Source organism: Athene noctua, chromosome 3 (assembly GCF_965140245.1).
Source record: "Athene noctua chromosome 3, bAthNoc1.hap1.1, whole genome shotgun sequence".
Taxonomy (NCBI): Eukaryota; Metazoa; Chordata; class Aves; order Strigiformes; family Strigidae; genus Athene; species Athene noctua.
The window spans coordinates 63,443,257-63,456,034 of NC_134039.1; the positions used below are offsets into that span (position 1 = coordinate 63,443,257).

Sequence of the window (12,778 nt, forward strand, 5' to 3'; positions counted from 1 at the left end):
AAACCTGTTGAGCAATATCGCAATGTAATTCCAAACAGCTGCTGTGATCACCCTATGTCTGTACATCAGTAGAGACTGAAATGATTTCTATATATAGTTTGTGAAGCACACTGGGATTCTTCCTGAGGGATAAGAACAGCTATATGAAAGCAAGAGCATTAAGATCATCATTGTGTACAAAGCAGTTTATCTTTTTGGTGTGGCAGAAACTGGCACCGAGGAAATGGCCAGTCTACAGAGATGTGGAGAAACACTTGCTTTGAGCAAAACCCTGGCAGGAATAGTTTGTTCTGTCAAAGATAAGCAGATTCATCTCATGTTGCTGTTACAGAACAAGACATCGTACTGACACAAGATGATTAAAAAGCATTGGCTGTGTAGGAAGGAAAGAAAACTGGGAATGGGAATCATGTTTATTCAATAGAATTTATTTGTCCCCTTTGCCTTCCCTATTTCAGTGTGATTCAGGTAGGCAAAGGGGGCAGGTCTGCTGCATGCTTGGCACCCAGCTGCATGCCTCTCTGTATAATCAAATAGATGTTCAGGATTTGTGCCTGAAGGACACTGGGTGCCTGTGCAATGTAGGCAGTGAGTTTTCCTTCTTTTAAGCAAAGGTTGAGGAATTTGGTACTCTCGAACGTTCTTATTGGCACCCAGATGAATATTTCCCCAGGTGCTTCCCTGCAGCCAGGTTGACCTCTTGACTCCTCTTCCAAGACACGTCTTTACACTTTTCCCATCAGCAGCACTATCAGAGCCCATTCACTTCTTCACTCGCTATGTATGACTCTTCTGTCTTCTTGATAAGCAAGGCAACCCCAACACCCCTGCCATCGATACACATTAGATTAGTGGTGGCCCCAAGGCTTGTTTGTATATAGTGTTGTGTATTGACTTCTGGTTATGTCTGCAGCAGCTGTTGGGAATGCTGTTTTCAGAACTAATCTGAGCAGTAAGGCAGCCCACATGCACATGTTTTTGAGTGAAAGCTGATCACTGTTTGTGATGGGTCTGAGTTGTTAAGCTACAATCTGGACCAGGAATCTGCCCTCCTGGTAGGCTGGGGTGCGCTACACAGGAACAGTGGGAAAAGTCCGTCTCTGAATCAGGAAGCTGAGTTTGATTCCCAAGCAAAGACTGGGTTTGGATCAGGGTCACCTTTAAACTTACCCCAGTTTTTGTTTCCCCATCATGGATGAAGGGAAAAATGTTTTTCTCCCGCGTGACTCCCTGTTTACGACATCACCAAGAGAGATGGACTGGACAACAGAATCATCTGGCATAGAGAAAAGCAGCTGAAAAATTGTTCCTTCAAATGCCTTCAGCGCATGCTTTATCCCATTCTCTCTGCTGATACCACTGTTAAATGTAGGTGATGACACATCCTTTTCAGGAACAGTATGGTGTCCACAATTTTCACAAGTTATGCTAATCTCCTGGGGGAAAGAACTACAGCTTGTCCCATCAGTCTGCCTCACGGTCCTGTTTAGATGCCAGGTTGCTGACCCTTTGTCTCTCCTGGCAGATTTGGACTCTGCATTCAACCTGGGCCTGTACAAGCAGTATACGGAAACTGAGACACACTACACACACCTCTCAACTGATGCAGGTGGGAGAGGGAAGGCAGGCAGCGCGGAGCAGGACAGGGAATGCGTGAGGAGGGCAGGGAGGGAAGGTGAGGTCAGTGAACAGGCTGCAGAGGTGGGAGAGGACAGCAAGGGGCTGTGCAGAGGAGGCAGGCAGGTGAGGGGGGTCTGCAGGGCCAGGGCTGGAGAAAGCAGCGCAGCAGCAAGGAGACAGGAAAGAGTCCGATGGGAGAGCTCAGGGGCTGGAGCCTTGGGGTCTGCCTGAAGGGATGGCAGGAGGGAAGGAGCTGGTGGAGAAATGAGGGGTGCAAAAGTGATGGGCGAGGTGGGAGCAAGTACTGTAGGCAGAAGGGCGGCGGGAGAGATGAGGAAAACCCAGACATGCTGTGGTGCATTGTTTTTAATGTGCTCTATGGCAATTGGACCTGTTCCTGCAGCGTGGGACTGCAGCTCGGTATGAGCCAACGCATCTGTCTGACAGGCTGTCCTCAGGAGCCGTGACTGAAATAGCCACTGTCCTGGGGCTGTCTGTGTCCCGCGCCTGAGGACAAGGTTGTGCAGCCCTCTCTCCTTCCCTGTAGCTTTCCTTGCACTCACCAGAGTGGAAGTAAAATTTAAACTGTGGCTTTGTCCTGCTGGGGGGTGACTACCACCCCTTGGGTTTTGTTTGTGTCCTTTCAGTCACTGGGCCAACGTGCCCAAAGTGTGGAAATGTGTGAGAAGCAGAACAGTTTTGTAGGGTACAGCTTGAAATAGTTAATTGCTTGGAAAGGAAAAAACTCCACATTTAGAAGTGCTGCTTCTTTTAAAACCAAGGAAATAGATCACCCAGGCTAGAAAAAATTGAAAGTCTTGTCTGCAATCTAGGGGCCGCTGAGTGGGGTCCGTTCCACTCAGAGCTGGGAACCTGTGTGCCATGTGTCTGCAATGGCAGAGTGCACCCTGCTCCTATTAAATGGGTGCTCACGGTTCTTCCTATTTTCTCTCATTTTATCCCAGGTCCTGAAGGGATTAAAGGAAAATTATTAAAGGAACCTTTTAATAATTCTGTAGATCGAGTGATGAGATTTTATGGCCTATATGTGAAACGGTTTATTCCCTACATACAGAATTTCAGCAGGACATTATGGAGATGAGTTTTCTGGGTTTTCTGTTGGAGAAGCTGAGGCACTTGAGAGGATTCATCCTAAACAGCCATCAACGCAGCCAGTATAAGCCTGCCCTCATGTACTGTGTACGGCTCATGCTCTTCTCCGCAGCCTTCTGTGATGAAGTTCACTGTGCTACTTCACTAGCACAAGGTCTCTTCCTAAGCTATTTCGTAATGGTGTGATCGATCATGTAGCCTGGAATGTGTAACAGCATGCTCAAACTGCTTTTTTTTTTTTTTTTTTTTTTTTTTTTTCAGAAACACAAACATGTATGATGCCTGAGAAATGGGACTGTGGAATGAGAACAAAAAGTTTTAGGCAGGGATGCTAATAACAGGAAAATACAATCACTCCCGTCTTTGCAGCAGAGTTCCTCTCAGAAGTTGGACGAGTCAGTTTAATTGTAATTAAATCATTTGAGTGTTAATCTGTGATCTGAACTGTTGAAGTGATAGGTGTCTTCAGCAGTTGCTGGTGCCCACAGGAACTGAGCCCTGACCAGCTGAAGTGTTGCATAATGCCAAATAGCCCCAAACAAGGAATCCTAAACTCCACATTAGTGGGTATTTTCAATCTTAAGGTCTTTGTACCTCTATTCTTCCTCCTTACAAAGGCAGTAACACCTTCACATCTATTGAAGGGGCCAGTGGACAAATAAAGCCATTGGTACTCTTGATATGCTGATAAACGGGGCAAAACAAAATGCTGAAAGGCTGTTAAATGTGCATGATCTCTACTGAACAAGAGTAAAGGTCTTGGGGACTCATAGGTCTAAAATCAAAGTACATGATTACAGAATTATGGAATTAAGGACCGTGTTTCAGTGCTCATCAACAAGCAAGGACAAATATTATCCTAGCATTTTCTACCTGTGAGTATTTAGCTTTACAGTCTTAGCATCCTTTTTGTTTGTCTAATTTGGCATGTGCTACAGCCTTATTACCTTTATTAAAATTGTTCTAGAGAGGGTTGATGGGTCTTCACCCTTGGCCATCTCCGTACAAAGAATGGGTCCTAAATTGCCATGGGTGACATGTACAGGATTAAGAAAGGATCCCAAACGTCTTATAACTGCCAATTTCTCCCTTGATTCAGGGAAGAAATACCTTGTCCATCTTTAGTAGCATCTTTAAATTCTCTTATCTCGTGGCTGGAATGGATGTCACTGATATTTTATATACAAAAAAACCATCACCACTGGTCCAGTGTTGTATCATGCCTCATAGTATCACTCATGTTGCTGCCAAGGACTGGACTAAATCTTCCTTTGGAATATTATTTTATGAGTGCATGTTGCTTTTGAAGTTCCTTTGAGTTTGGAAAATCTGAATTATACATAGAAAACTTCAAATAGACAATTCAGGTATCCATATGTTTGAACTTTGTATTACAGACTCTCAGCCCAGGAAAATTCAGAGACTTGCAAATTTTGTGGTATCTGAGGAAAAAAAGAAAAGCAGAAAGCTCAGAATTTTCTGGCAAACAGTATGTCTGAATAGATTTCATTTTAAGCAGCATGTTTTTGCTTTTAATATTGTATATATCAATGTTGTACATGTCAACATTGTACTAGTAAAATATAGCACATTTCTAAAAGCATTTCAGTTTCAGTCAGCATTTTCCAACAGAGTGCAAATTTTCTAACCAACTCCATCTAAACATGTTTTCAACAAAATGTTGTCTGCAAGAATGCACCCAAGGACATCAGTTTTATTGTGCTGCTTCTCTAACTCCAATGATAACAAAGCAAACCATTGTCCTAGACAAACTGAAGAAATAAAATTGTTTGGCGTCCTGTTATATACATTTAATTAATGCCAAAGTCAGCATTCACAACACAAAGTTAAAAGAAAAAAGGTACTTACTATTTTTTTCCGCTATTTCACATTTTACAGAATTTGACCTAAGCATCATTTCTGTAAGTGCAGCTGAAAGAATGAACAGAACTTCTGCTGACCCACTGACTTCTCTAGGCACAGATGACCCATCACAGGATCTTATACCATGAAGGTAACACTCTTAGCTCCATAAGCCAAACTGGTTTGTATCTTCCTCCTTTTTATTTTATGAACAGTTTTGGCCAATGTAAAAGATCTACAAATATTTATTTTATTTTAAGATGTACAATATAATTTAGTCTGCTTTATTAATGTATTTCTTGTGTTAGGGAAGACTAAGCTTGTAAGCTTTCGTCCCACTTCTTGAGCAAGCTAAACTGCACTAAATTCATATAGAAAAATGACCAAAGGATAAATCTAATTTCTTTATCAAGTCTGAAAGTTGTGCTTAAACTCTTCTCTCCCTTGCCAGTAAAGCAATATGCATAGTAATAAAACTAAATGAGCAATTTGGGTAAACATCATACATCAGGTTTCTAATCCATACTAACCAAAAAGAGATGGATGTTGGACAAGAACAATACTTCAAATTATTTTCACTTACATTTCCATTAAATACTGCTTGACTATCTAAAAATAAATCCTCTGTATATTATCATTTAATAAGGTTGATATATGTTGGTATAGATGTGCTCCTACTTCCCTGTGTGAAAACCAACCTTTTCTTTGTCTTTCCATCTTCCTCTCCCTCTTAACACAGGTTTGCAGATATTGCTGACCTGAACATTTCAGAAAATGTTGCTAGTTCACCATCATTCACTGTTAATAAAAGAATAAAGCATTGTGAAGTTTAACCTTTCATTCTGTAGTTTCTCACATTGGAAGATACCTGTCTATAAAAATAATAACAGAATAATATATCATTTATTATCAGACATGATAATGTAGATAGACATTTAAAATTAGGGGCACTCTCCAGCTGCACATCAGTCAGCTACAGCATGCAATAGCCATTAACTAAAATAGCCACTAGAGGCCTTCATTTGTTAGGGGCTGTCAGAAGACAGAGCCCCGCTGCCCACCCGGGACTGGTTCCCCCTAAAGCTCTGGGGGACTCTACTTACTCCCCCAGCAGAGCACAGTTCTCCGCATGAAAAAAAATCTCACAGGAGCTCCAAATGGACATGTCAAGCCGATTCTCCCTCCGATCATCCTCAGAGAAAAAAAAAAAAAAAAAAGAGGAATTAACAAATAATCCAGATGTGTGATTTGTTACAGGCGAGGCATGCCATTGCAGGAGCAGTGCTGCCCACAGGCACTGGCATGCTGACCTCCTCCCCTCAGGCTGCCTTCCCACCGATCCCAACCTCCCGCAAACACCTTGGCAGGATAACAGTGCGGTTCCGCTGGAAAACCGTGAGAATGAGAGGAAATCTGCTGCACTACAGCGAGGGTGTTTTATTTCCAGCCCCTGTGGCAGCTCAGGATTAAATGGATTTTCATTGTTCTTTCTCTACTGCAGTTTGGACATGAAGTCAGTGTAAATGTGCCCGGGGTTTTATTTGCTGCTGCCCCCCCCCGTCTGTGAGGCTGGTATTCTCCCGCTAGCCGCCTGCTCTAAATATGGCCATGGCCAGTGTGTCAATAATCCCCCTCTTTAAGGGACCTGCAAACACTAGTGTTGGGACATTCTTACTGTTCAGATGTCTAGCTGACGTCTGATGCTTAAAACGGAGCATGCTTTCATCCCTCCATGCATTGTCGTAAGCCCCTGATGATTACTCTTAAAAGGGTGCCTCCACTACGCAGGGAAACAGTTGCTGACCAAAAGAGACACAGCTTGCTTGCTTCAGCCTTCTTGAATGCCTAGTCACTTCAGGTTTGCACCAGCCTGACCAAGCGGGACCATGTCTACCTTTGGCTACAGAAGAGAGCTCAGTAAATATGAAGACATTGATGAAGACGAGCTCCTCGCTTCTCTCACTGAAGAGGAGCTTAAGGAGCTGGAGCGGGAGCTGGAAGACATAGAGCCTGACCGTAACCTTCCAGTGGGACAACGGCAGAAGAGCCTGACGGAGAAAACACCAACGGGGACTTTCAGCCGGGAAGCTCTGATGGCCTATTGGGAGAGAGAGACCAAGAAACTCTTAGAAAAAGAGAGATTGGGTGCATGTGACAAGGTAAGATGCTGAGGCATTCGCTGTTTCCTAGAAATATTTGGGCTTGTTCTTCCCTGGTATAATCTTGCTCACGGTTTTCATTTTCTTTCAGTCTCTTGTAGCATTTTTAGGAACACTGTTAGCCTTACTTTTGTGTCCGCTAAAGCACTACATGTTAGCTCAGGAAGGTTATGCTCTCTCTCTCTGAAGGTACCTTAAAAGCTTAGTTAAGAACAGAAGATAATCATGTACAAACTATTGTTAGTGACTGAAATAGGAATAAATTTTAAAGAGTATATTACAGATTATTTCCAGATAGTGATGTGGTCTTTGGAGTAACTTTTGATTTGGTTTATAAGTTAAAGATTGACTTTTCCTTTCCTTTAAAAAATAATCTGTATTGACTGCTGAAAAGCATATTAGGAAGATAATTTTGACTACATGTTATGTCAGAAGTTGAGTAAGCGGACGCCAGGCTTCATGCTTGCTGGAAGGAAGCTGCATTGCAGTCAGCAGCTTATGTTGCTTTGTTCCTGCTGAGGATCCCTGGCACGGCACAGGAGTCTTCTAGCAACTGTTGTCAGAGGGTAGCTATAAATTATTTAAAAAGTGGCCTGGGGTAGAGTAATCAGTCAAACCATTTATCTGTATTCCCCAAAAAACAATCAATAGTGCTTGTTAGGCAATTTTTGACCCAGAATAAAAATTTTAATAGTAAAAGAGGGTCCCTAAACTGGAAATGAACAGTACAGCTGGGCAGGACTGAAGGGCTCAGTCCTAGCAGGTGATGAGCACTCTCAGTCTAAGCCAATGTCCATCTCAGCATCTCCCAGGCCCTTGCTAAAACAATTTGTGAGACTGAGCTCTATCAAAAAGCAGCTTCTGTTTTCACACTGTCTCCATGTAATTTCAAAGCAAAGTGAGGACTTGGGGATGTGAGTAGCTTTTTGATTTTTAAGCACTGCTTCATACCAAGCTCCGACTCTTCTTAAAAGGACAAGTTTTCCCATGTTTAAGTAGAAAATAATGCAAAAATGTAAAGACAGCAGAACTGGACTCAGAACTTCTAACAACCTTGATTCAGGAGCTCCGTTCACTTTCAAGGCAATTATTGCAGTTTGTACATTAGATATAATACTCTCTTTAAGAAAAAACACCTGACTTAAATTAGCCTGAAATAATAACATCCAGGATTTCTTTACGCTTAAGTGTTCTTTCCTGCTGGTGAATGGTGGTGTAATGTCTTTGTAGGCAAGCACACAGACCACTAGCTGTCAACAGACCGTTAGTATCAGCTTGCAGATGTTGACTTCACTCCCTGTTTGTCAAATCCTAGGGAGGCAATGGCAAGATTAATGTTTATTTCCAGCTGAGCCTAGAACTCAAAACCTGGACAAGTCCAAAAACCCCTCTGTACAGATCTAGTTTTGTGTCTTATACAATGGCAGGATTTTTTTTTTCTTTTTCCATGTCTATACAGCATTAACTACGGGTACTGGCTAAAACCCTTAAGCACTTGCAAAACCTCCGTACTTTTTGATCTGAGAAGAAACTTCCTAAATGCATCTGTAAATATGAAAATATTGACACGCTGATGTTGAAGGCACTGAAGGCAGTAAGAAAACTCCTTTTGAGTTTCTTGATAGCAATTTTCTTGCTGCACTCAACTGTCTGAAAAGCAGACACCTTATCTAAGATGGTTATTTGTGCTCCTTCTATAGTTAGCGGTGAGAGGTCAACCCCTCCAGAAGGCAAACATCCTGCTGATAGCCTTTTAGGGTAAATGACTTGCCCTCCAAAGATACTTACCTCTCTGCATTGACTATCTTAGTCCTAACTTTTCATTGAGTTACTGCTAAGAAGTAAGATGAAGCCTTGCAGGCTGCCTGCAGCAGTCCTGTATGGAAATGCTGCCACAATAACAGAGCATGCCTCTATGGATCTGCAAAGAGAGGAGTACTTGATTTCAAAATTATCATGTGGATTGTTATGACGCCAAATGATGTATGTGACAGGAAACTAAATTCCCCCTTTGACCCCAGAAATGCCACTCAAAAAGAAAAAAAAAGTGTGGGTTGTTTGGTTTTTTTTTTTTATTAATGTATTATCGTCAAGTGTATTAGCAATTCATTTAGAGGCACCAACTTCTGCTCACCTGCAGCTGTGTTGAAGGCTGTAGTATATATTCTTGGATAGATAAAAGCATAGCCATGAAGACAGGTTCCTGGATATCTTGTGTTTTCAGCTTTTAAAAGTCTACATATACGTATAGAAGCTACAGATCTAAATCTTAGTCCCATAACAAACCTGGCTGAAACACAGCCCTGTTTCTGTATGTAGTACAGCATCTCTTAGTGTAAGGGCCTTCATGCACATGATCTGCACGCAAAGCAACGGGGCTGGGCCCTACAAGCCCTCCATCTGCTTGAACACTCAGGAACAACAGGATGGAACAGCAAAATGTTCCATTTCATTGAAGCCACACTTCTGCACACATTACAATTACCGTCTGTTTTGCATGTGTCCCAACACAGAAATCTGATTAAGATTGTCAAACAGTACTGTGCAATCTGTCATTACTATTATTTTGACCTTTACCTTAATTTTTAGAGCCAGATAATTAAGCAAACCTAAAACTGCACGGGTTTTCTAAAAATAGATTGTCATGTTAGTAACACTTTCATTTTCCAAAAGCACAAAACGGAATCGCTGTGTCTCCTCAGAGTGTACTCACTTTGTAAAATACCCTCTAGTATTTTACAAAGACTAAAACATGAATGTTGCTTAAGTAGTGCATACAGAGCAATTATATTTCATGCAAAATTCATAAACATTTACAAATGTACATAAAAAGGCATATGCTATGGCTTGTCCAATAGACAAAACAGGGACATGGGAAGTCTTTTTGGGAAAGAGGCTTAAGGTTGGTGGTAGTGTGAGGGTTCAGTCATGGCCTACATGCTTTTGGAGTCTTCTGACTGGAGAGCGAGACTTCCCTGGGGTGCAGGCCTTTTGCTGTTCCTGCACAGAGAATTGTCCCCTGCCACCGTAACTGCTGAGGGCACCAGGCAGAACTTTGAGAAGCAGATCCAGATTTGTCATTTTGGTGCCCACCAAACACACTAAAATAACCTTGGGGTTTAGAAAAACAGTCACTTTACTCTGTAGACAATGAGTTATAATGAGTTACTCTATGGCAACTGACCTGTGACAGCTGTCAATGAGCACAGTCTTAGCTCTTGGCAAACATTTGGGGATTATTGACATATGTTTACTTGTTACCTGTGAGAATGCGTCTGAATCTTTTCTTCACAAATAGCTTCTAAGTGTGTATAGCCCATGCAGTGCATCCAGAGTCTTTTTGACATGATTCCTGCGATTCTGTATTATTTTGCATGTTGATATCCATGTTTACATGTGCAAATACTATTGATGTTCTAAATCACAGCAGTTTTTAGCCTTTTTAGATGTACTAACATATGCAAGGGAGTCTGAGCATAGACACAGATGTCTAATCCTTATGAAATCAAGAAACTTGTTGCTCATAGATCATGTCCATTCTGAAATTGTGGTCTTATGTTTCTGCTGGCAAAGATCCAAATAACATCCCCTTGTGGACATGCCAACACATAGAAAGCATGAACTATGTCCATGTCACAATATCTTGTATCAAGTTTTCTCTTGGCAGAAATAATTCATGTAATTAAATCTGTTCCAATTTACGCTAAGCATTTATCTTCTAAAGAATATGTAAAAAATACTGTTAAAAAGGTGTTAGGTGCTGAGACATTTTCTGTTCTCCTAACTGTCTCTGTTTCTGGAAATTTATTTTTAGCTTTCAGTATTAACTTACATAGTTTCCTGATAATTAGTTTTATGCAAAAAGGCAGTAGCTACATTACTGCAATCAGGTTTAACACCCAACCTACTTTCCTGTTCAGGACTCTGAGCAAGAAGAAGACAATTCAGAAGATATTCGAGAAGAATATTTTACAGAAAGCAATAGTGAAGTGTCTGAGGAGGCATGTACTGAAGAGGATGATGAAGAAGAAGAAGAAGAAGAAGAAGATGAGGAGGAAGATGAAGATGACAGTGATGATGAGGATGAGGAAAAGCAAAATGCTGCAGCTGGTGAAAGACCTGAGGATGGCGGGGGTTCTGACCACATCAGACGCAAAAATTGTAATGGTGCAAAGGACAATGAAAACTTACTCAATGGTCATGATGGAAAAGACACTGATAATCTGAGCGTAAAAAGCAGCGCCATCCACCCTTGTGGAAATCCAACAGTTATTGAGGATGCTTTGGAAAAAGTTAGGAGCAATGACCCTGACACCACAGAGGTCAATCTGAACAACATTGAAAACATCACTTCGCAAATGCTTATACAATTTTCTCAAGCCCTGAGGGACAACACAGTGGTGAAGTCATTCAGCTTGGCTAACACGCATGCTGATGACAACGTTGCAATAGCTATTGCTGGTATGTTAAAGGTAAATCAGCATATAACTAGTCTGAATATTGAGTCAAATTTTATCACAGGCAAAGGAGTGCTGGCCATCATGAGAGCTTTGCAGAACAACAAGGTTCTAACAGAACTGCGGTTCCACAATCAAAGGCACATCATGGGCAGCCAGGTGGAAATGGACATAGTTAAACTGTTGAAAGAGAACACCACTCTGGTCAAGCTTGGATACCACTTTGACCTTGCTGGCCCAAGAATGAGCATGACAAGTATCCTGACAAGAAATATGGATAAACAAAGACAAAAGCGTATGCAGGAGCAGCGGCAGCAAGAGTCTGGTTGTGATGGAGCCATCACAAAGACCAAAGTCTTGCAGAAAGGGACACCTCGGTCCTCACCTTATGTGTCACCTAAGAGCTCACCTTGGTCCTCTCCAAAGCTCCCTAAGAAAGCACAGCCAGTGAAAAGTCAGCCTCCAGCTCCTGCACCCCCACCTCCCCCTCCACCCCCACCTCCTCCTCCTCCTCCTCCCCCAGTGATTCCAGAGAAGAAGGCACCAACCAGGAATATAGCTGAAGTCATCAAACAGCAAGAAAGCTCAAAAAAAGCCTTACAAAATGGACAGAAAAAGAAAAAAGGCAAAAAAAGCAAAAAACATGAGAACAGTATATTGAAAGAAATTAAAGATTCTCTAAAATCGGTCTCGGATGGAAAATCAGAGGAAGGTTCACGACCCTCTACCCGTCCCTCCACCCCACAAAGGTCTCTCCATGACAACCTTATGGAAGCAATTCGGGCAAGCAGCATAAAGCAATTAAGGCGGGTAAGTAAAAGATTATATTTAAATAACTGATTGTGGCTCAGATATAGCACAAGCTTCATTAATTTTAGTGCATACACATTTAATTAAAAAAAATCCGTAGAAATGTGAGCATAAGAAAACATTTGGAAGGAGATTTTTCTTTGATTGGGCTTTTCTTAGCACACTGATTACTATTCAACTGTGATTTTGACAGAAAGTAGGGTACTTCCCCAGGTTCAGGCTTATTACAGGAGATGATGCGTGGCACAGGGCACTTTGGAGCATGTCTCTGGTAGGAATTTTGCCATACAGACTGTACAGCAAATGTAATGAACACCCTCCCCACCCCCTTTCCTAGGTGGAGGTACCAGAAGCCCTTCGGTGAAAGCCTGGAATACAGAAGAGGCAGAGCACTGCAGTGGTCGAGGAGAGGCTACTCGTCCATTCACTGGTGGTAACAGACTGTCTAGCAAGCTTCTTCCAAAGCACACTCTTAGATTCAAAACATTTCTCTTTTATTTCAAGGAAATAAACCAGCTAAATACAAAACAATGCTGTAAGGATACATTTGACTTGTAATCTGTAAATATGGAAGTAATTTTTTATTTAATGAGATTTCTATTGAGAAATTGCTGCTTATTTAGATATTCTTTTCAATATCTGATTGCACATCACTGGACAAGTTCTTCACACCGAGATGTAATAGTTTACCAACCTGTGGTTTCTTCTTTTTTTTTCCATGAATTTACAATAAATGTGGTTTGAAGCTTCCAAGCA

At 41.7% G+C, this 12,778-nt stretch overlaps 1 protein-coding gene and 1 long non-coding RNA gene across 3 annotated transcripts; one reads left to right on the forward strand and one right to left on the reverse strand.

Moving 5' to 3' along the window:
• Positions 1-3,884: 3,884 nt before the first annotated feature.
• Positions 3,885-6,097, reverse strand: LOC141959330 (uncharacterized). Its single transcript, XR_012633432.1, has 4 exons — positions 5,956-6,097; positions 5,700-5,788; positions 5,295-5,394; positions 3,885-4,175 (listed from the first exon to the last, which is right to left on the reverse strand). It is a non-coding gene; the product is annotated as an uncharacterized LOC141959330 (long non-coding RNA).
• Positions 6,098-6,344: 247 nt separating this feature from the next.
• LMOD2 (leiomodin 2) lies at positions 6,345-12,778 on the forward strand. Of its 2 annotated transcripts, none has more exons than XM_074903192.1 (3): positions 6,345-6,755; positions 10,676-12,022; positions 12,360-12,778. In XM_074903192.1, exons 1-3 carry the CDS (start codon positions 6,483-6,485, stop codon positions 12,384-12,386), a joined length of 1,647 nt encoding a protein of 548 aa, XP_074759293.1. In that variant the 5' UTR covers positions 6,345-6,482; the 3' UTR covers positions 12,387-12,778. The 2 variants fall into 2 exon arrangements, with proteins under 2 accessions (XP_074759293.1, XP_074759294.1); XM_074903193.1 differs by having other exon boundaries at positions 10,685-12,022.